This window comes from Physella acuta, unplaced genomic scaffold, assembly GCF_028476545.2.
Source record: "Physella acuta isolate Inbredline_101_S28 unplaced genomic scaffold, ASM2847654v3 ptg001828l, whole genome shotgun sequence".
Lineage (NCBI taxonomy): Eukaryota > Metazoa > Mollusca > Gastropoda > Physidae > Physella > Physella acuta.
In genome coordinates this window covers 162,571-187,500 of record NW_026733337.1, presented here as the reverse complement: position 1 = coordinate 187,500, position 24,930 = coordinate 162,571, and the positions used below count along the sequence as shown (strand labels likewise).

Below are 24,930 nucleotides of genomic sequence, written 5' to 3'. Positions count from 1 at the left end.
CCGCCACCAGCCGTAAATTGAAGGTCGCCCTTCCCCCAACGCTCCAAGTTCCCCATCACTGGAGAAAAATGTTCGGAAAAAATACACGAGATGCACCATTCGGGACACGGCGCCCCGTAAAAAGCTATAGCTATAGCTGAATGCCAATGATTGAATGCCAATGATTGAATGCCACTGATTGAATGCCACTAATTGAATGCCACTAATTGAATGCCACTAATTGAATGCCACGGATTGAATGTCACTTAAAAATCATATAAAGTCAACACAACAGGTAGATCTACAGCTGACTGCCAGCTAGCATTAGACGCGACGATTTAGCTAAATTAAATTAATAAACAATTAATACTTAATTAATTATTTAAAAACTTTCATTGCAGTGATTGTATACATGAACCGCATTATTCGATCTGCTTTAAAATGTTACTTATTGTATTTTTAATCTTTTCCGAGTGAATTCTTCACAAAACTAAAATTCATGTACCCTTAGTAAACATTTACAATTTAGGAATATTAAAGTCTAGATGATTGGCCCATTGAGAAATAAATTAATACTATGGGCGATAAGCTGATAATTTTTCTTCCTTTCTATCTCTTAACCTAAACCTTAACCTTATCCTGAACCTCAACTGCAACCTAAACCTAATCTTCAACATTAACCTCAGTCTAAACGTAAACCCAAAACCAGGGAATTAGCCATAGTCAGTGCTAACTGCATCAATTAGGGAATTAGCCATAGCCAGAGCTAGCTGCATCAATCAGGGGATTAGCTGTAGCCAGCGCTAGCTATATCCAAGATGCGTTTAGACAAGCCAATCGCAGCTGAATCAAAGATTGGATAGAGAAACCTGCAACAAGGACAAACTGTTCACCCGTTTCATTTGCTGTAAGACAAATGACCTTCATCAATTTCCTACTACAAACGGTTCAACCGTTTCATTAACATTAGACAAAATGACCTTTAACAAGATCCTACTATTTGTTTGTTAAAGAAATCCTACAACGCTTAATTGGATGTTAAAGCGAAGGTATTAGAAAATTTGGCATGCAAACACGTTAAGCCTGTACGATAAGTTATGATTAGGTCAGTGAATGTATAGATTTGGGCTAATAAATAAAGGGACACTTGCCCGAATGCGACAAACGCCCGAATGGACATTTGCCCGAATGCGACAAATGCCCGAATGGACACTTGCCCGAATGGGACAAATGCCCGAATGGACACTTGCCCGAAAGCCACTTGCCCGAAGGCCGTTTGCCCGAAAAATGTTAATATTAGATAATAAATAATATTTCCAAATAGACATCTTTAATCAATTTAAGTTTGAAATTTTGATTATAAACACAATTCTAAGCATAAAACAAAGTTGTTTATATTTTTAAATTTAGCTTTTATTTTTTATTTTTTTAAACTGAGAAAGTGCAGTAAGAAAAACTCTATTCTTAATAAATGTAAGGTGATGTTGGCGGCGGTGTTCTAACATTCTTTTGATAAATGTTTTGAACACCTTGTTTAGCCGAGGTGTTGCGGTGGTTATATAGCTTTTATGACACGGCGTAGGCAGCGCGGCGTCTCGCAACATTGAACAGAGGCGCGTTTGTTTGTTTATCTTATTATGCTAAACTTGTGTGGTGATCATTTAACAAAAGAATGAGGCAAATTTAAAAACTAAACGTAGTCAAATATGTTTGATCTCTATTTAATGCACATTGGTAAGACAATGTGTTGAAGATGTGTTTTGTTCACTAACATTTAAAATTTAAATTAATTACGAATGATTATTTAGTAATATATAATGTTAACATTTTTCGGGCAAACGGCCTTCGGGCAAGTGGCATTCGGGCATTTGTCGCATTCGGGCAAGTGTCCATTCCGGCATTTGTCCCATTCGGGCAAGTGCCCATTCGGGCATTTGTCGCATTCGGGCAAGTGTCCATTCGGGCGTTTGTCGCATTCGGGCAAGTGTCCATTCGGGCATTTGTCGCATTCGGGCAAGTGTCCATTCGGGAAATCGGCCTTCGGGCAAACGGCATTCGGGCAAGTGTCTTTCGGGAATTTGTCGTAGACCCTAAATAAAGATTAATGTTATTATGGCTGGTGAGCTCAAAAAATCAAAGTTTTGATAAAATAACGTTAAAGTGGATGCTTCGTATAGGTTGTAATTTTAAGGATCTATAACAGAGGTTCTTATCATTCCTGAAGGTACTGAACCCCAAATGCTAAGTTCCCGAATACTTAATCCCACCACTGCCAAATGCTAACTCCCCAAATACTGAACCCCACCACTGCCAAATGCTAATTCCGAACCCCTCTATCAACAGTTCTATCGTTCGCACTAACAAAATCCGATCTTGTATCATATCACTGGGGTGTGTGTCTTAACCTCAGCCGAACGCCTGAAACTGACTCACCGAACCCCTGGGGTTTGATCTAACCCAGGTTTAAGAACCACTGATCTATAGCTTTAATGATGTCGATATTTGAAAACCTTATCAGCTATAGCTGGCTTTGAGGGATTACTCATAGTCAAGATCCAACGTGTCAAGGCTCCCCACGTTTTTAACTAACACCTCAATCCATTTCTTTTCAACCAACTACTTTGTTTTCAACGCGTCTGGATGTTTTAAATGGACATCTCATTGTGTTAGGGCTCAACGTCACAAAACCAACCAATCCACCTGCTTGTGTGTTGGCGAAGAATAAATTTAAATTACATGTCAAGACCGGTTGAGCTGTTTGAGAATAACCTGACACCAAGTGGATTCACGTGATCACCACGTGGAATCACGTGATGTCTCAATCACAGTTTGAAAACATAAAAGCCGCACTTGGTGGTCAGCTGGCTATCTTGGTTTTGGTGCTCCTCATCTGAAGGTATGTCGCTTTAACCTCTCATTTTTTTACATTGGTTGCTTCTAAAATATGGTTAGTAAATGTACATTTTTTAATGAGGTTCAGTTCAAGTTACTTATTCCAATGTTTTTTTCCAATATGATTTATATTGCCACTCTCTGCTTCCTCTCTCTCTCTCTCTCTCTCACACACACACACACACACATACGCACACACACATACACACATGCACGTAAACATATTCAACTCAGTTCAAAAAAAAATATCAGAGAAACTATCTCAGAAAAAAAGATCTCACAAAAAAATATCTCACGACAAGCTATCTTACGACAAAATATCTCACGACAAATTATCGCACGACAAAATATCTCACGACAAAATATCGCACGACAAAATATCGCACGACAAAATACCTACAGTATATTGCTTACATAATTTGGAAGATTTTAATCGACTAAACATTTTTTTATTTATTTATATGGACTACGGTTTTTATTCACTACTTTGATAGATTTTCATCTTCAGACATACTGAAACGAATAACCTTAGCTTAAAAATCATCAAAAGAATGACACATTTTAAACAAATTAAATATACTACATATACACATCGGTGAGGTGGTCAAATGTGAGATACCATATGGTGAGGTGGTCAAATGTGAGATACCATATAGTGAGGTGGTCAAATGTGGGATACGATATAGTGAGGTGGTCAAATGTGAGATACGATATAGTGAGGTGGTCAAATGTGAGATACGATATAGTGAGGTGGCCAAATGTGGGATACCATATGGTGATGTTGTCAAATGTGAGATACGATATGGTGAGGTGGTCAAATGTGAGATACCATATGGAGAGGTGGTCAAATGTGAGATACCATATGGTGAGGTGGTCAAATGTGAGATACCGTATGGTGAGGTGGTCAAATGTGGGATACGATATTGTGAGGTGGTCAAATGTGGGATACGATATGGTGAGGTGGTCAAATGTGAGATACCATATGGTGAGGTGGTCAAATATGGGATACCATATGGTGAGGTGGTCAAATGTGAGATACGATTTGGTGAGGTGGTCAAATGTAAAATACCATATGGTGAGGTGGTCAAACATGAGTTACGATATGGTGAGGTGGTCAAATGTGAGAAACCATATAGTGAGGTGGTCAAATGTGGGATACGATATAGTGAGGTGGTCAAATGTGAGAAACCATATGGTGAGGTGGTCAAATGTGGGATACGATATAGTGAGGTGGTCAAATATGGGATACGATTTGGTGAGGTGGTCAAATGTGGGATACCATATGGTGAGGTGGTCAAATGTGGGATACGATATAGTGAGGTGGTCAAATGTGGGATACGATATAGTGAGGTGGTCAAATGTGAAATACCATATGGTGAGGTGGTCAAACATGAGTTACGATATGGTGAGGTGGTCAAATGTGAGAAACCATATAGTGAGGTGGTCAAATGTGGGATACGATATAGTGAGGTGGTCAAATGTGAGAAACCATATGGTGAGGTGGTCAAATGTGGGATACGATATAGTGAGGTGGTCAAATATGGGATACGATTTGGTGAGGTGGTCAAATGTGGGATACCATATGGTGAGGTGGTCAAATGTGGGATACGATATAGTGAGGTGGTCAAATGTGGGATACGATATAGTGAGGTGGTCAAATGTGAAATACCATATGGTGAGGTGGTCAAACATGAGTTACGATATGGTGAGGTGGTCAAATGTGAGATACTATATGGTGAGGCTAATGAGCGATGACATCTGTTTTGTTTTGTTTTTTTTTGCAGTAGATTTTACTCTTTTAACATTTTAGCCAGGTTATACATTGAATTACGTGTTCTAATGATCTCCCTTACATGTTCTGGTGACCTTCCTTATTCTTCTAGTGACCTCCATTTTATGTTCCAGTGACCTCCTTTATAAGTTCCAGTGACCTCCCTTACTTCTTCAAGTGACCTCCATTATTTGTTCTAATGACCTCTCTTACTGCTTCTAGTGACCTCCCTTATATGTTCCAGTGACCTCCCTTATATGTTCTAATGACCTCCCTTATATGTTCTAGTGACCTCCCTTGTGTTCTAATGATCTCCCTTACATATTCCAGTGACCTCCCTTATATGTTCTAATGACCTCCGTTACATGTTCAAGTGACCTCACTTCTTCCAGTGACCTCCCTTACCTCTGATAACAATCCCCCAATCTCACCTTCCCTGTTACATTGTCGGATACAGCCCACATACAGTAACATCAGCTGCCCGCAGTCATGTATTTCTTCCTGTCCATCATGTCGCTGGTTGTGTCGACGTGTATGGCCTTTGCACCAGGTGAAGCCACAGAGGTAAAAGGACTAAATGGCAGCTGTCCCATTGTCAAATTCGCAGTCGAGGCCATCAACGAACACTACAAGAAGCAAGGGGACAGCGCCACAAGAACATTCTGTAATGTTTCGTCAGCCTATAAAAAGGTATGTTCACCAGACCCGCCTTAACAAAGTAATTATTTTACCTTGTTACTGTACTATTCAAGAGATGATTGGTTTTTTTCACTGCATTACTTTTGTATTTTAATTACTCAATGTAATTCAACGCATGTAACAAATGTGTTTGTTCTAGCTTCACAATACCGTATGTGTCATGTTTACCTATAGCTTCACAGATACTTTTAGGAGAGAAACATTCAGATACTTATGGGAGGGAAACATTCAGACACTTTTGCTGACAATAAAGCATGTTAAACTAATATAACAACTAAACAACTAATGAAACTTTGTGATTTCTTTTTATTTCTGGTGTTACTTGCAGTGGGGTTCACTTGCCTCGTCCGTTGGAGCTTGTAACACTATCTGTGTCAAGTTGCTAATCTCACCCTATTTGTGTCTAGTTGCTAACCTTACCCTATTTATTTAGTGTTGTATTCAGCACATTGTATTTGAATGAGAAATGTTCTAACAAAATGTATTCAGCACCTTGTATTTGAATGAAAATGTTCTAACAAAATGAATTCAGCAGATTGTATTTGAATGAAAATGTTCTAACAAAATGGATTCAGCACCTTGTATTTGAATGCAAATGTTCTAACAAAATGAATTCAGCAACTTGTATTTGAATGCAAATGTTCTAACAAAATGAATTCAGCAACTTGTATTTGAATGCAAATGTTCTAACAAAATGAATTCAGCAACTTGTATTTGAATGAAAATGTTCTAACAAAATTAATTCAGCACATTGTATTTGAATGAAAATGTTCTAACAAAACGTATCTACCTTATCTCAAACAGACTGTCGAGGGTGAAAAATGGTACCTGAACCTGGTCGTAAGCACACTTGGAAAGGTAACAGCTAACAACAATCTTTTAGTACGCCTGCGTACTTTAAATGTGGGTGTGTATTACTCCTCTTAGCTCGAACCACCCCTTTCCTTAAAATATTTGTTAGAAAGATTTTCGTTAAGTATTGTAAATTATTTACTAAACGTTGTTTGTTGCATTGACAATTTAAAAATCGACTACCTTTCTTTATGTGTGTCTTAGGAGATTTTTATTTTACTTATATTAAAAAGGATAGAAAAATAATTTTAAAAAACACACTGTAACAGCGTGCTATAAACTTCACCCCTCGAGTGCCAGATACCCATTTTACATTCAAGTATGAGCTTACTGACATATCGGCTCGTGGTATATTTCAAATGACGTGTGCCTAGGAATAATTAACATTTTTCCTCAAACGACAATATCAATAGCAAACAGAGAGCTATACATAGCAAGTAACCACCAACTTTCTGCCAGCGGTGTAAGAAACTATGTTTTCCTATATATCACACTGGCGAACCCATCACATGTGTTGATGAGGTCTCTGGAGAAATGCTGACGCAATATCAAGAGATGATTTCATCAATGCGTTACCAATCGTGTATTTTAAACACGTGATCTTGTTTTCAAAATCTGAGTAATTTAAGATTAAACAATGCCGGCGCTGTATTTTTTTAATCATAGTTGTTAAGGCGGGTTTGTCCACATTACCGCCCAGACGCTCCAGGGCGTGCTGCGTGTAGCCTTTGAGTTAAATCAACCTCTGCATTAGTGGGGGTAGAATATTCCTCGGTGACCACACAGGTGTAATTTGCGTCGCGGTGGAGCTCTCGAGATTCACCGGTTATACAACAATAGTGGCACCGTATATGGCCCCTGGTTAAGTTTAGTCATCGTGTGCCACCGTGTCTCTATTGTAGGGTGTCTTTAAAATAAATAAAATAAATTTGATGCGTTAATGCTCACGGGGGACCCAGGGTATGCGCCTGATTCGATTCTGTAACGTACTCTTTTTTCGACCACCAGGTTGAGCTCTGCCAGGTTGACGTCTGGTCCCGCCCATGGCTGAAGGACGGCGATGCATTTTTGGTTACCAGGGATCCAGACTGCACCGAAGGGAGTCAGCACAGACGAACTTTAAATTATTTTTTTTTCCAACTTAAAATATTTTTTTCGAGGCTCAAACTCTTAATTCTAGAAAGTCTAGAATATTCTAAATCATTGCCTGATAAAGAAGCTCCCTTTGTAGTGTAGTCACCTTCTCATAATACTGTGCAAGTTTGAATTACTGTCACATACACTTTGGAGTGGTGTTTCCGTGAAACGTTCTTTGATGGGCAAAAAAAATTATATTTTTAAAATCCTTCACGCCCCAGCCCCCCCCCCCCCCCCCACACACACACACACACACGCACAAAAACGAATCCCTTTAAAATACCCTGCTAAATTTTATCACATAAAACGATTGACTGAAAATTCCACAAAACTGTATGATAAAATACTTGGTGCACAAAACAACCATGGAGCCGTAGAATGAGACTAATCGCCAGTCATTTGTTCCAGCGGGATTTCCAGTTGTGGTCAACATCAACAACACCGAGGTCCAGAAAGCCCTAAGCTTCGCTGAGTGCACATTTAACAACGATTCAGATTCTCCCGTCCTGTGGAAAGCTGTGTCCATCGGTCTAGTTACTTCTCAGGTAAGTCATTGCTGTGATATGTGTGTGTTGTTGAGTCTCTTGTGATTTGTTTGTGTTGTTGAGTCACATCTTTTGATATGTGTGTGTTGTTGAGTCACTTGTGATATGTTTGTGTTGTTGAGTCACTTGTGATATGTGTGTGTGTTGTTGCGTCACATGTTGCTGTGATATGTGTGTTGTTGAGTCACTTCTTGCTGTGATATGTGTGTGTTGTTGAGTCACATCTTGTGTGTTGTTCAGTGGCGTAGCCAGGATCGTCTCAAGGGGGGGTCCAATTTTTACCCGGGGACAAACTATCGATTTGCACCCCCCCCCCCCCCCCGTCAAACTTTCGATTTGCACCCCCCTCAAACTTTCGATTTGCCCCCCCCCCTCATACTTTATATATATATATATATATATATATATATATATATATATATATATATATATATCTATAATATAATCGGGCTGAGCGTGTCCTTCCTTCCTTCCTTCCGTCCGTCATCGCTATAGCTTTTGGAACGATAAAAGTAATCATTCGCACCATGCTGTGCTTTTCAGTGCACCGCAGTGTATTATTGTAAGTAATAGAGTAGGATTCGTTTATATAACGGCATAGAGCTATTTTATAAATGCCACTGTGTTTATTTTTTTGCATAACGTTATGAAAATATTAAATATTTGCACATTGCTAAAACATATTAAAAAGATCAATGTCAAATATCAGTTTAGTTTGTATTCCTAGAAAAAATTCAACTTTTTTTTTGTGGTAATTTTTTCAAGGGAGGTAATTCGAAAATATATTTAACTCAACAATAATTTAAGTTAATCTTATTTTTTATTACTACCGCATTGATTAGTCTATGTTAAGGTTCATAATTAAAAGAGAAAAATGTTAAGATTATTTATATTATTTTCTAATTAGTCTATGATTTCTCAAAATCACTATTTTTTGTTTTTGTTTTTTGGTGTTAACAGATGGTGAAATTTTATAATTATAGTATAGAGAATGCTGGAAAGACTCTCTCTGGGCGCGGACGCCAGGGAAAAGCGTGTTTTTCGGTGGTAATTCTAATTACATTGCCAATGTGTTTTCTTAGAACCATAAAAGTAAACACCACTTGCCGTACATTCATTTGCATCGCATTGTTTTATTGTAAGTTATGGAGTAGGATCTATTTATGTGACTTAAATTTTTAATGTTGGAAAGGCTCTCTTTGGGCGCGGACGACTAAAAAAAAAACGGTTTGGTGGTGATTCTAATGTTGTGGTTGTGTTTTTTTTTTGGTTGTGTTGTGTTTGTGTTGTGGTTGTTTTTTGGTTGTGTTGTGGTTGTGTTGTGGTTGTATTGTGGTTGTTTTTTGGTTGTGTTGTGGTTGTGTTGTGGTTGATTTTTGGTTGCGTTGTGGTTGTGTTGTGGTTGTGTTGTGGCTGTGTTGTAGTTGTGTTTTTGTTGTGGTTGTGTTGTAGTTGTGTTGTGGTTGTGTTGTGGTTGTGTTGTGGTTGTGTTGTGGTTGTGTTGTGGTTGTGTTGTGGTTGTGTTGTGGTTGTGTTGTGGTTGTGTTGTGGTTGTGTTGTGGTTGTGTTGTGGTTGTTTTTGGTTGTGTTGTGGTTGTGTTGTGGTTGTGTTGTGGTTGTGTTGTGGTTGTGTTGTGTTGTGGTTGTGTTGTGGTTGTGTTGTGGTTGTGTTGTGGTTGTGTTGTGGTTGTGTTGTGGTTGTATTGTGGTTGTGGTTGTGTTGCAAGTTGTGTTGTGGTTGTGTTGTGGTTGTGTTGTGGTTGTATTGTGGTTGTGGTTGTGTTGCGTTTGTGGTTGTGTTTTTTGTGTTGTTTTTGTTTGTTTTGTTCTGTTCCAAAGTTGGTACATTTAAAAAAGATTTACCGTGGCGGAGCACGGGATGCAGCTAGTATATATATATATATATATATATACCGAGGGGTCTATGGGGGGTTATGACCCCCCCTAACCCCCCCCCCTGCCTACGCCACTTGTGTTGTTAGGTCACATCTTGCTGTGATATGTGTGTGTTTGTTTTTTGAAGGTTACTTCTATCGTTAAAGTAACTTGTCTTGTCTTGCTTGTAGAGAATTGAATTGTTTCCCGCTTAGTATGCAATATTTCTACACAAACATCCTACTCCAGTACCCGCCTCTAGTAACCCCCTCCAGTAGCCCACTCCAGTAGCCCACTCCAGTAGCCCACTCCAGTACCCGCCTCCAATAGCCCCACTCCAGTACCCCTCTCCAGTAGCCCCACTCCAGTAGTCAAATGGCTAGAATTATGTAAGCCCCTCTGACTGTTTAAATTTGATGTAAAGATGTGTTAAAATCTGTATTTTCAGATTGTGTCTGGTACTTTATTCAAGTTCACTGACGTGGTTTTCTCCCCAACCAACTGCTCCAAGAAGACCACCCACTCGCTCACTCCTGGATGTGTCCCTACTAAAGATGTTACAGTGAGATTCTTTTCTCTCTCTCTCTTTCTCTCTCTCTCTCTCTCTCTCTCTCTCTTTCTCTCTCTCTCTCTCTCTTTCTCACTCTCCGCCCTTTTTCTCCCCCCCCCTCTCTCTCTTCCTATTATGACACGCGATCGTTTATATCTAAGATTTCTTCAATGTGTGCGAAACCAACAACGATCCCAGATTTATTTTGATGAAGCTGTTTTTACAAGACTTTATTTAACTTGCTACCTGTGTCTAGAGGCGAATGAAATATCGACAACTTCCAACCTACCAATTACTCTGAAATTTGGCACTTGGGTCAAGACCCGATAACAATGAAATCTGACATCCAAATTTGACTTAATTGGATGACTTGTTAGTTTGTTATAATTAATCAAAATGTTTTTCAAATTAGTAGGGTGACTTACTTCTATTATTTCATTGTAATGTTCATTTGGTTCGCAGTACTTTTTAGCCATAAAACTACTAATTTCAGAAAATTTTGATTAATTCATAAAAATTAATTAGAAATCAAATTAATTCAAATTTGATGTCATACTGCATTGTTTTTAAGTCTTAACCCACGTGCCAACTCTGAAATGAATCCGTCAACTAGAAGTGCTCGAAATTTCGCTCGCCCGTTTCGATCTATGACGAGGAAGCAAGTTAAATAAAGGGAGAAAATAAATGTCTTCCTTTAAATATAATAATACACTACTATTTAAATAACTATAAACTAAAGCGTTGGTTTCTACTTAAATATTAGCAAAGGTATCCAATAGATAATATAGTGACCCACGCTTTTCTCTAGAATACTTTATTATTATATATTTATATATTTAAAGAAAACTAGACTTACCCGTCATCCCTTGGATAACTGTGGGTTTCGGGGGTCATCCATAAAAAACATCACGTCTGTCACTTATCGTCACAAAAAAACAGACCCCACATTAAAAAAGACGTTGTTTTTTGTTTTGTTTTTTTATTTTAAAAACACCGATTTCGGCTGAGCATGGGTCTGACCACACTATCCCTTCATATACTGATGTCATAGGTGACCTACTCAACTCCACTTCACCTGCCCAGCGTCCCGCCAAGTCTCAGACAACATGTTTTTATCGTTTAAAAAAACGATTCTGGCCGAGCATGTCTCTGACCACACTATCGCTTCATATACTTAGGACAAAAAATCCCGCCAAGTTCAGATAGGCAACCTTATCATTTACATCTAAAAAATTGTATTGTTTTTAACATTGACGTGATGTGTCTAGAACCCATGCCACCCACATGAACACTAACAACTTAGCTATCTAGACTCGTGACGTCAAAGTTGTTTTTTTTAATATTATTTAAATACTTTGAGTCTCCTTATGCAACTGGATTTACGCGCATAGGCCCTATCTAGAGCTAAATCTAGATCTAAGTCTAGTAACTTTCAAATTAAAATTGATCTTAAATTAGCCAATTCCATAGCTAAACAAACAAAGATTTATATAAAGCTTAGACTTACCTGTGATACCTTGGATGACTGCAGGTTTCGGGGGTCATCCATAAATGACATCACGTCTGTGACTTATCTCAAAATAACCAGACCCCACATTCAAAAAGACGTTTTTTATCTTTTAAAAACACTGATTTCGGCTGAGCATGGGTCTGACAACACTATCCCTTCATATACTTACGTCAAAGGTGACCTTTTAAAAGTTCTATTAATTTTAACGACACCGACTTCAAAATTTAGCCTTAATTCTCCAAAGCAAATTTTAAAATGCTTTTCTGGCATATCTAGCCCTGGCCACATATAGCATGTTTATATAACGTGAAATCTCGCCATTTTGCTCGTGGTAAACATGGCCTAAAAATGGTCGGAAGTCATACGTCCGATCCGGACGCCATTGTTGTTAGCAACCGAGCACGCCTCCAAGTTAGCAAGTAATCCTACTATATCTAGATCTAGAACCTAGATAGATAAATCCCATGTATTCTCGAATTAGATGTTCATTCAAGCTAAACAAAGATTTATATAAAATAATTAAGGCCTGAAATAGATTCTAGATGTAGAAATTACATTAATTCTAGATCTAGAATTTAAGTCTAGTGACCTAGATTTAGATCTAGATCTAGATTCATAACTTTTTCTTCCTTTGACAGCTGATCTGTAGATCTAGAGAAATGTATTGTATAATAAAATAAAAAGAAGTGTTAAAACTTTGAAAATAGTGTTGAAACGTAATAAAAATAGCAAATGGGCGTATTGTTAAAGTTATAGCCGACAGAAAATTAGTTTAAGAACGCGTTAAACATCAGAATGGGCAACTAAATCTTGGATTGAAGCCGCCATTTATTGTACTAAAAAGTAAACAAATCATGTGACGTTTCTATTCCCACAAAGTAAAGTCAATGTTTTAAACTTTTAAAATTAATGTGGTTAATCTACCTATGAATAAATCAATAAATTAGTTAACATCTCTAAATAAATTTATGATTAACAGTCTGTCTGAAAACAAAAATTGTTCTCTACCTACATACTATTTTACTGCTCTCCACATAGCGCAGATTCTCTCCAGTAGTCAATCAGACAAACAAAAATAAATAAATAAATAAATAAATAAATATTCAAACATGTAAACAAACTTGAGTTTTAGTAGTATATAGATAATAAAGGTCTGAAATAGTATAGAAACTCATTATTATCTAGATCTAGATAGAATTATCTAGATTCTACGATTGGTTGGGTTAAGTCTAGTTTTTGCCGTGCGTAACTCTTGCTAGATCTAGATTAGACCTATTCTAGGTCTAGATAGATAAATCACTTGTATTATTCTTGAATTAGATGTAGCTAAAAAGGAAAAATGTATATCAAATATTTAAGGACTAAAAAAAGTTTAATAAAGAAACTTAATAAATTATTCTGATTTTAAAATAATTTGGTTCAACCTAGATTCTAGATTTACAAATAACTTTCTTGGCCACCTGATATTTAGATCTATAAATAACTTTCTTGGACAGATTGTAGAGCTAGAGAAATTTATTGTAAACTAAATGAAAAAGACATGTAATAAAAACAGCAAACGGACGTATTGTTAAAGTTATAGCCGTCAGAAAATTAGCTTTATAACGCGTTAAAAATCTGAATAAGCAACGAAATCTTGTATTGGAGCCGCCATGTATTGTACTAAAAAGTAAACAAATCATGTGACGTCACTATTCACTCAAAGTAAAGTCGTTTTTTCTAAACTTTTAAAATTAATGTGAATCTACCAATAAATAAATCAATAAATTAATTAACTTCTTTAAATAAATTTGTGATTAACAGTCTGTCTGAAAACAAAAATTGTTCTCTACCTACATACTCTTTTTACAGCTCTACACATAGTGCAGGTTCTCTCCTGTAACCAATCAGACAAACATAAAAACAAATAAATATTCAAACGTGTAAACAAACTTAAGTTTTAGTAGTATAAAGATGATTTACTTTCTTCTTTTTAATGTATTATTACACCAAAATTTGTTTTTAAAACATTGTAATGCATTTTTACCCTCTAATATTAGCTTACATTTTAGAAATTTCGACTAAAAAATAATTCACTTTTTGTTGAAATTTACCTGAGTTTTATAGGCCTACTTAGTACGTTAAATCAAACCTAGCTTTAAAATTGCATATTTGGGACGAAACAGGATTTGGCATGTTTTCTTCCAACATCGTAGTAAACCCAAATGATCTATAATAAACATATATGCCTGACTTGTAATGAGAGATGACTTTTCTTTTCAGTGCCCCGCTTGTTACTTCGATGTGTGGGAGGGATGGAAGCAACCACTGTACAAGATGAACAACAGCTACTGTGTAAGTTTATATCTGGTTGAGCTGCAGGGGACAATTAGCCTTACTGGGGATCTTCAGTCAAATTTCGGGAACATACGTAATATATATATATATATATATATATATATATATATATATATATATATATATATATATATATGTATATGTATATGTATATGTATATGTATATGTATATGTATATGTATATGTATATGTATATGTATATGTATATGTATATGTATATGTATATGTATATGTATATGTATATGTATATGTATATGTATATGTATATGTATATGTATATGTATATGTATATGTATATGTATATGTATATGTATATGTATATGTATATGTATATGTATATGTATATGTATATGTATATGTATATGTATATGTATATGTATATGTATATGTATATGTATATGTATATGTATATGTATATGTATATGTATATGTATATGTATATGTATATGTATATGTATATGTATATGTATATGTATATGTATATGTATATGTATATGTATATGTATATGTATATGTATATGTATATGTATATGTATATGTATATGTATATGTATATGTATATGTGTAATATATGGTAATGTTTGTGAAATCCTAACGTCAAAGTTTTGTTCACCAGGAGGCGATGTTTGTGAAATCCTAACGTCAAAGTTTTGTTCACCAGGAGGTGATGTTTGTGAAATCCTAACGTCAAAGTTTTGTTCACCAGGAGGCGATGTTTGTGAAATCCTAACGTCAAAGTTTTGTTCACCAGGAGGCGATGTTTGTGAAATCCTAACGTCAAAGTTTTGTTCACCAGGAGGCGATGTTTGTGAAATCCTAACGTCAAAGTTTTGGAACCGCTGACATCACGTGACACCACATGACGTCACACACCAAATTGAACCTAACGTGCTATGTGAACACCTCACGCGTCGCCTGTCCATACACCGCTGTCGTCTGCCCGTTTGCCATCGTCGTCTGCACGGTATGTTGTCTGGTGATTTTGTACAGTTATTTATTTTGTAGTTAATTACGGCGTCATTATTTTGTACAGTTATTTATTTTGTAGTTAATTACGACGTTAATATTTTGTACAGTTATTTATTTTGGTGTTAATTACGGCGTCAATATTTTGTACAGTTATTTATTTTGGTGTTAATTACGGCGTCAATATTTTGTACAGTTATTTATTTTGGTGTTAATTACGGCGTCAATATTTTGTACAGTTATTTATTTTGTAGTTAACTACCGCTCGTGATTTTGTACAATTATTCATTCTGTAGTTAATTACGGCATCATCTTCTATTCACGAGTATATTAAACCCTCTCAATATCTCTATCTATCTCTATTTCTCTCTCTTGCTCTATCCCTCTCTATCTCTCTCTATCTCTCTCTATCTCTTCTATTTCTATCAATCTCTCAATCTCTCTCCAGAGGCGTAGCGAGAGGGGGCAGGGGTACATATGTCCCCGCGCGCCGACCGTAGAAGACGCCAAAATGGGTTGGGGAAAAATTAAAAGCTCATTTTAGCTGTAGTTTTGCATTATAAATATAAAAAATATAGGGGGAGGGGGCGCCAAATTAAAAATTTTGTCCCAGGGTGGCGCCAAATTGAATGTTTGTCCCCGAGCGCCGGGAAGGGTCGCTACGCCTCTGTCTCTCTATTTATCTCTATCTATCTATCTCTCTCTCTCCCTGATTTTATTTCATAGGCCTGCCTTATAGAAATGCTCTCCTGTATAAATACCAATGTGCTTTTGTTTAAAAAGATGAATGTATACATATAGGTATCAATGAACCTAACCAGCATAAAAAAGTATGTTTGAATTATTTTTTAGGCCTTAGAATTTCTGGCTAGTAACATGGGGTCTGGGTAGTGAATGCCAGATTCAAAAACCAGTTCAACAAGGGTCTTGGTTTACACAGAAAAATTGAATTGGACATTTGCAGTTACATCTAGAATGTTTTTGACTTGAACCGTTGCATTTGTAAATTGTTTGAACAGATTTTTTGAAGATAAATAGTGTTTGAACGGGGTTTTGTCAGATAAAATTTCAGATAAAATTTTAATTGAATTGGACCTTTTCACTTTACGCCGACCTTACCCTAAATAATTCAACCCCCACCCCTAAGACTATGCATATGAACCACTACCCCAATTCCTAAAATACCGACTTGATAATTTTTATAATTTTTCATCAGGCAACTTCGGTCACTAAATTATTAACTCTCTGTTCAGATTTATTTCACGTTGTTTGATAGCATCATAACGCTAGATCTAGCCTATTATATACATTAAACGTTGTTTGATAGCATCATAACGCTAGATCTAGCCTATTATATCCATTTAACGTTGTTTGATAGCATCATAACTCCCATTAAACTTTAAAGAAAATGTCCAAATTTTTAAGACATGTATTTCTACACAGCATGCCCGACGTTACAGTATGATTTCGATTACAAAATATTCCACGCTTTAGATCATGTTTGTGACATGTTTTCAAGATAGTCATCGCCCGCATGTTCTAGTGACCTCCCTTGCTTGCCAGTGACCTCGCTTACCTGTGATAACAATCTCCCAACCCCACCTCCTCTGTTACAGTGTCAGTTACAGCCCACATACAGTAACATCAGCTGCCCACAGTCATGTATTTCTTCCTGTCCATCATATTCCTGGCGGTGCCTGCGTGCCTGGCCCAGCTGCCAGGTGGTCTACAAGAGGTCCATGGACTAAATGCCAGTGACCCTATGGTCCAGTTCGCTGTCCAGGCTATCAACTCATTCTACCAGAAAAACGGAGACAACGCTGCTAGAACTCTGGTTAACATCGTGTCGGCCTTTACACAGGTATGTTCATTCATCAGCTACACTCACCGTGTCGGCCTTTACACAGGTATGTTCATTCATCTGACCAGCTACTCATAGTGTCGGCCTTTACACAGGTATGTTCATTCATCTGACCAGCTACTCATAGTGTCGGCCTTTACACAGGTATGTTCATTCGTCTGACCAGCTACACATAATGTCGGCCTTTACACAGGTATGTTCATTCATCTGACCAGCTACTCATAGTGTCGGCCTTTACACAGGTATGTTCATTCATCTGACAAGCTACACTCACCGTGTCGGCCTTTACACAGGTATGTTCATTCATTTGACCAGCTACACACCGTGTCGGCCTTTACACAGGTATGTTCATTCATTTGACCAGCTACACACCGTGTCGGCCTTTACACAGGTATGTTCATTCATTTGACCAGCTACACACCGTGTCGGCCTTTACACAGGTATGTTCATTCATTTGACCAGCTACACACCGTGTCGGCCTTTACACAGGTATGTTCATTCATTTGACCAGCTACACACCGTGTCGGCCTTTACACAGGTATGTTCATTCATTTGACCAGCTACACACCGTGTCGGCCTTTACACAGGAATGTTCATTCATCAGCTACACTCACCGGGGCTTATAAGTAACAGTGTTCGAGGTAATATTGGGTCTGTTACAGTATTACTTCAGTAATAATTAATGTTACTTTACTACTTCAGTAATCATTGATATGTGTTTCTGTATTACTGAAGTATAGCCTACATATATAGTCGGCGTATTTCTGTAAGAAAATCCTTATTTATTTAGCGGACTAGTTACGCTAAAGCGGGACTAAAGCTACACGTGGAACACATTGTGTTTCTTTTAGCTAAACTTCTTCACCAGATGTGTCGCCTACGCCCCCACCTAAACTCTGAATTGTGTTATCTAATGCAACATTAAGTTCCAAATCTCACCATCAACCGACACATAATTACCACACAACACACAAACAGTGAAACGTATAGCACACAGCTAACTCAAACGACACATACCACACAACACACAGTGAACAGCTGACTAGCACATCTTGTCACCTCATGTCCCGTGTTCACTAGAAACTGGGTCAGCCACCACCTATGGTGACAATTACATTGCGACTGTTTTATTTACCCCCAGACGACAAATTTCTGCCACCCGTTTATTTAAACCTGCAGGGGTGCAGGTACTGCTGTCAGTGCAGGTACGTTTTACCTGCAAAAATATTGACCTCGGTCAAACACGCAGACAGAGAAATGTTTGGATTTAGCCAGAAAAACATCTAGGTACTTCAGGCAAGGGAAACAACCAACTAGGCCTACATTACAATTAGGGGTCATCCATTTATGACGTCCACAATTTTTTTTAATCAAACCAATACAGATTCATTGCTAGGTTTTAAATTGTCCCAAAATGATAAAGATCGGGACTGATTTATCCTGATGACGTCCTGCAGTTCAACTAATTTAGCTATGAATTGTTCCTCTGGCTGCTTCTTTAAATTAAGCCATAGGCTATTAACCTCTTTTTGAAGTTGAATTTTTGATTTTGAAGGATACACCTTTTGATACAAATCATTTAACACCTTTTGATACAAATCATTTAATTTAGCATATTTCGCGGTGTTTTGACTAGACGTTATTTTGCACACTTGTAGCCGCATGGACACTGTTATATTACTGAGTCCAACGTTAATTAACGCTCCCCCCCCCCTCCCGTCCCACACTGGGACAGCGTGCTAAAGCCCCCCCCCCCTCTCCCGTCCCACACCTGAACTGGGACAGCGTGCTAAAGCCCCCCCCCCCCCCTCTCCCGTCCCACAACTGAACAGGGACGTCCCCGACTACCTAGAGAAGTGCAGGCTAGGATGCCGGTCGCCTGGTCTTTTACCTGGGATGCAAATTTGGGGAAACACGTAATGGGATACCCTATTGTATTCGAGGTTAAGCCAGAGCATAGACCCCAAGCTGGGTGGTTAAATGGCCAGAGAGATAGGACAGTTGAACTTTAGCTTCGCTAGGAAATATTTTTCTTTCACATTACCAAAAATATTGTTAGATTTAATGTGTGGACGTTGGGCCACACACCCCCCTCCCCACACGCGTCCGCAAACGTCAATTTTTTTCGGACACCCCCCCCCCCCCCCCCCCCGTGTGGACGTCATAAATGGATGACCCCTTACATTACTGCTCGCGGCTGACCGAACATTTCGAACCACGAACTCTACCTAATGAAACGTTTAGATTTTATTTAGATTTTATTTGTTTCTGGTGTCGTGAAGTTGTTAAGCCGTGGGGCTAAACGGGCTGATCTATCGGAACTTGTAACACCTGTTGCAGATCGAAGACTCGAACCTTCGCCAAAAAAAAAAGATAAACATATTGGGACGTGAGATATCGGGCCAACAAAGCTGTTTAAAGAAATTTATCGACGCGGATCAGTTCATGGTACAACCGCCGATTTATTAGTTTATACCCTTTATGTGGGTATAGATGTAAACCTCACTTTATGTGTTTAAAGCTGTAAACTTCACTTTATGTGAGTACAGGTGTAAACCTCACTTTATGTGTTTAAAGCTGTAAACTTCACTTTATGTGGGTATAGATGTAAACCTCACTTTATGTGAGTACAGCTGTAAACCTCACTGTATGTAGGTACAGCTGTAAACCTCACTTTATGTAGGTACAGCTGTAAACCTCACTTTATGTGAGTACAGATGTAAACCTCACTTTATGTAGGTACAGCTGTAAACCTCACTTTATGTGAGTACAGCTGTAAACCTCACTTTATGTGAGTACAGCTGTAAACCTCACTTTATGTAGGTACAGCTGTAAACCTCACTTTATGTAGGTACAGCTGTAAACCTCACTTTATGTGAGTACAGATGTAAACCTCACTTTGTGTGAGTACAGCTGTAAACCTCACTTTATGTGTTTAAAGCTGTAAACCTCACTTTATGTGAATACAGCTGTAAACTTCACTTTATGTGGGTACAAGTGTAAACCTCACTTTGTGTGGGTACAGCTGTAAACCTCACTTTATATGACACAAGCTGTAAACCTCAGTCTATTTGCGTAGAGTTGTATTCAGTAAAGTGGTGGATTAAGTGAGAGGCTGACTAGGGAGCAGCCTAGGGCCTCGGAAATTTCGGGGGCCCCAAGGTTAGTACATCAATATAAAGATTTTATTAAATATCTACTGGATTAATTGTGTATACACACCTATTGTTTCTTGGTTACGATTCTTTTAAATAGAATTTTGTATAACGTTACTACTGAAACCATTGCCTAACTAATGCTTCATATAACGTTACATCTGAAATCATTGCCTAACTAAATGCTTCGTTAAGTCACTACTGAAACCATTGCCTAACTAAATGCTTCCTATAACGTTACATCTGAAACCATTACCTAACTGGTTTTGTTTACCTCAACTCAAACAGGTTGTGCAAGGTGAACTGCTTCACTTAAACCTGACTGTCACTACGGGCCAACAGGTAAGGCTGACATTTCATTAGCACACCTTTAGTACAATGGGTACGTTTAGCCCCCCCCCCCCCCCCACCCCCGCCCCTCCTTCTAGTTTCTTCTCAAAAAGGTTCATTGAAACACTGAAAACATTTTGGTTAAAAACATTCACACTTGAACCCCCCCCCCCCTCCCTCGAGTGTAATATAACAATATCACATTCAAATATCAGCTATATATATAATATACTGATATATCGGGACGAGGAATGTGTCAAATTACAGGTGACTAAGAATAATTGACATTTGTCAAGATATTAGAACGAAATGTCAGTACCATACAGAGGGCCATACACAGCAAGGCGCAGCCAACTATCTGCCAACGATGGTGTGGAGTTATATTTCCTTTACACCCCTTTATCATTTATATTTCCTCTCGTGTCAATGGTCCCTTTCATAGCTCCAGGCTTGATATAATTAGACGCCTTGGTTTGAATGGGAACACAAAAAAGCCAACTCGGCAAATGGTGACACAACTTTCTCCTGTGAAATGTTGCACGCTCAACAGCTGTGCCATGTGTGACGGTCTTGTATGTTGAATATGCAACAAGTAGCTCAAGCTAGAAAAAATGTTGAATAATAACTTTTGTTTGACTTAACGATTTGCAAACTGTGGAGGATTTTTTTAAGATATCACAATTTGTTTTTTTTGTTACACACTATTGACTCAGTTGGTTAGAGTCTGCTGCAGACATTTCATTACATTTTGTGTTGGTTTTTTTTCGGTGTGCTTTCTTATGTTGACGAATACATCACCAGGGCACTACTGTGAACAGCTGTCTGCGTGTAAACAACCCCTCGGCGTGTAGGCGTGTCTGCTCGGCCTGACGCGAACTTTTAAATGACCAGAGTCCTCTGTCCTGTTGGGGTGTGGGCCACCAACCAAAGATCTCCAGAGTCCTCTGTCCTGTTGGGGTGTGGGCCACCAACCAAAGATCTCCAGAGTCCTCTGTCCTGCTGGGGTGTGGGCCACCAAACAAAGATTTATAGAGTCCTATGTCCTGTTGGGGTGGGTGTGGGCCGCCAACCAAAGATCTCCAGAGTCCTCTGTCCTGTTGGGGTGTGGGCCACCAACCAAAGATCTCCAGAGTCCTCTGTCTTGTTGGGGTGTGGGCCACCAACCAAAGATCCCCAGAGTCATCTGTCCTGCTAGGGTGTGGGCCACCAACCAAAGATCTCCATAGTCCTCTGTCTTGTTGGGGTGTGGGCCACCAACCAAAGATCTCCAGAGTCCTCTGTCCAGTGCTCTTTTTTCAACCTGACACCGGGTGTTGCCCATCTTCGCAGTGTCCGCCTCAAGTTTGAGTCCGCATGTTTTTCTTGCTTGACCATATTTTAAGCATACCTTGCGGCAGGGTGTGCCCTATCCAACCCCAGCTGATTTTCCTGATGTCATCTTCCATCACTGATGCTTAGTTACCTGCCCTGTTATCTCTGCGATTGGATGAACAGAGTGTAAGCAATTTGCACAGTGCTTTCCCTTTGAGTCCTTGTAAAACATTTCTTCTGCCGAGTCTCAGCATTTTGCCTTGATTGCAGAGTTTCTTCCATGCATCCTTTGAAGAAAGTCTACCGCCCCCCCCCCCCCCTCCCGAACAAAATGGAACACATACTTTAAACAGTATGTTTTTTTTTGGCAAGTGCTCAGCTTTTTAAAAAATAGCTGACGACACGTGTTCTAAAAATTAATATGTAATTTTATTCAAATGAGGGATAAAATTGTATGTTGAATTATTCCGCATAAATCGCGAGAGTTTTGGTTCTTTGATTTAGTATATGGCAACACTTGAAGTGCATTACTAAATATAACAATGACTTAAACAAGAATCTTCTATTTGTTGATCTCGCCTAGAATGAACTTTGTGTGGTGAAAGTCTGGTCCAGACCGTGGCTGCCCGAGCCTGAAGGTTTAAAGACGTCCGTAGACCCTGTGTGTACACCTCTAGGTTGGTACACGCTGTAATTAGTTCTTGAATCAACTCAGAATAGCTGCTACATTTTTTAATTAACTCAGACTAGGCGCTGTAATTAGCTCTTGAATCAACTCAGAATAGCTGCTACATTTTTTTTAATTAACTCAGACTAGGCGCTGTAATTAGTTCTTGAATCAACTCAGAATAGCTGCTACATTGTTTTTAATTAACTCGACTAGGCGCTGTAATTAGTTGTTGTTTGAACCCTTTCTGGTAGATGAACCAGACAAACAGCGCTAAGGGTGGATCATTGTCCTCACCCATGTTTGCTTAGTCCTCCAGTACATTACACAAATGGTTTGGGCATAATGGCAGTTCGGGCAGGGGACGACCGACCATTTCGAGATCTGACTGGTGACTTTCAGGTTGGCAAACGTGCGATGTACCTCTAGACCACTTAACCACCTGACCGCACAATGTGTAGCGCCTAGCCCTAGTTGATTCAGGAACTAACTACAGCGCCTAGCCTGAGTTAATTAAAAAAGTTAGCGCTGTTTGTCTGGTTCTTCTGCCAGAAAGGGGTTCATACAACAACTTTGAACAACTAGGTATCTTTGACCTAAATGTATCTACACGTAAATCTTGACACGGACAGGTCTTTTAGCTTTTTTAAATGTATAAATTCTACAGCTCAAAAGACCACTAAAAAACCTGTGTTGGTATAAATTCTACAGCTCAAAGGACCACTAAAAAATATGTGTTGGTATTACAGCTCAACCGACCACTAAAAAACCTGTGTTGGTGGGAGGGGAGAGGACGATTGACCTCCAGAGTGATGAGGTCAAGAAGGCGCTGAGCTTCGCTGTGAAAACAATCAACAACCAGACCAATTCTCTCTACTGGAAAAAATATACAGGAATCTCCAAAGTTACAGCTCAGGTTCTTATTTAATGTAGTTTTCTCTGTCACATCACAGGTTCTTAGCTCATATCGTTTTCTCTGTCACGTCACAGGTTCTTAGTTCATGTCGTTTTCTCTGTCACATCACAGGTTCTTAGTTCATGTCGTTTTCTCTGTCACATCACAGGTTCTTAGTTCATGTCGTTTTCTCTGTCACATCACAGGTTCTTAGTTCATTTAGTTTCTCTGTCACATCACAGGTTCTTAGTTCATGTCGTTTTCTCTGTCACATCACAGGTTCTTAGTTCAAATGTAGTTTTTCTTATTAACGAAATTGTATTAACGAGTCTTGGTTTTTTTCACAATCATTATTGGTGATAGGTTAATTTGTGAACTGGGATATAATGTTACTACATTTGTCAATTTAGATACATAGTTCATGCAAAAAGGTTGGTTTTTTTTTTTTTTAATTTATTTATTTTGCTCTTTCTTGCGAAGATGCGATTTTCATTGATATTATTATATTTATTATTAATGTTTAGAATGAATTGTAGGGTTGTTGAATGATTCCAATGTCGTTTAGCGCGAATTGTAGGGTTGTTGAATGATTCCAATGTCGTTTAGAGCGAATTGTAGGGTTGTTGAATGATTCCAATGTCAGACGAGGTTTCGTTACCCTATAGTTAAACATTTGGTCACGTGATTCCAGATCGTGTCTGGCGTGTCCTATCGATTCTATGGGGTCAGGTTAGCACCTACAGACTGCGTCAAGTCCAGCATCATCTCTGACCATTGCAGGGTTGCCTCCAATGCTCGGGTGAGTATCCAACGCTTGATTTCGTTTTTCCCTGACCAGTGTGAGCACCAAATGTGTGAGACCAATGTCTAATGTTCTGTTCACCTGGATGTTGACCTTTTGTCTCCCCAGAGTCAGCAGTGTGACTTCAAGGTGTGGAGCCAGCCTTGGCTTAAACCTGCGTACAAGTTGACCGACCTCAAATGTGTGAGTACTTCCGTTCTTTCAAAAGGGGAAATACAAATTGTACATAGTTTGTCATGTTCTCCCAAAGGTTACATTGAAGAAATAGATTGCTGGCACACATATGTCATGTTGACATGCATATGTCATAACATTCTCTCCAGCTGTGACAAGCGCATTATAATAGCCCTCACCACCACCTCCCCTCCGGGAAAATTAATATATACTTCAAGAAAACTGTATAAAATCCAGATGTTATATATAACCTATGTCTTTACCCTGTTCCTCTCAGCAATGCCCAGTGGCAGACAAGTTATATTTGCCGGTAGGGCCTATTAAAAAATCAATAATCATTGTGTTCTTGTATATGTGACTTTCACTTTGTCTTAAGTCTAAAGGTTGATTAATTATTTTCCCATGATGTTTAGTTCTATTCAACTTCTATTTACTTCACAGAAAAACGCATGATCTGGCCGACCCCGCGAAAGAGAAATGTCTCTTCACCAAAGTGAGAAGAATTATCATGTCAAAATAAAATAAGCAAATGAAATCAAATGCTTTGTTGTAAAAAAAATTTCTGATTAAGTGCTTTGTTGCCTTAATGCACAAAAATGTCAATGAAAAAGCCTATCTTGTT

The 24,930-nt window shown here is 38.4% G+C and overlaps 2 protein-coding genes across 3 annotated transcripts; both read left to right on the top strand.

The window, feature by feature from the left end:
- Positions 1 to 2,738: 2,738 nt before the first annotated feature.
- LOC131930710 (cystatin-C) lies at positions 2,739 to 24,848 on the top strand. Of its 2 annotated transcripts, none has more exons than XM_059287297.1 (8): positions 2,739 to 2,875; positions 16,730 to 16,974; positions 20,418 to 20,471; positions 22,354 to 22,447; positions 23,187 to 23,353; positions 24,024 to 24,131; positions 24,243 to 24,317; positions 24,750 to 24,848. In XM_059287297.1, the coding sequence occupies exons 2-8, from the start codon at positions 16,774 to 16,776 to the stop codon at positions 24,759 to 24,761; spliced, it is 711 nt and encodes a 236-aa protein (XP_059143280.1). In that variant the 5' UTR covers positions 2,739 to 2,875; positions 16,730 to 16,773; the 3' UTR covers positions 24,762 to 24,848. The 2 variants fall into 2 exon arrangements, with proteins under 2 accessions (XP_059143280.1, XP_059143279.1); XM_059287296.1 differs by lacking the exon at positions 2,739 to 2,875 and adding an exon at positions 14,993 to 15,111.
- Positions 5,106 to 14,802, top strand: LOC131930712 (uncharacterized). The gene is made up of 7 exons (XM_059287298.1): positions 5,106 to 5,360; positions 6,146 to 6,199; positions 7,202 to 7,295; positions 7,739 to 7,875; positions 10,199 to 10,312; positions 14,073 to 14,144; positions 14,764 to 14,802. Exons 1-7 carry the CDS (start codon positions 5,220 to 5,222, stop codon positions 14,785 to 14,787), a joined length of 636 nt encoding a protein of 211 aa, XP_059143281.1. The 5' UTR covers positions 5,106 to 5,219; the 3' UTR covers positions 14,788 to 14,802.
- Positions 24,849 to 24,930: the final 82 nt, after the last annotated feature.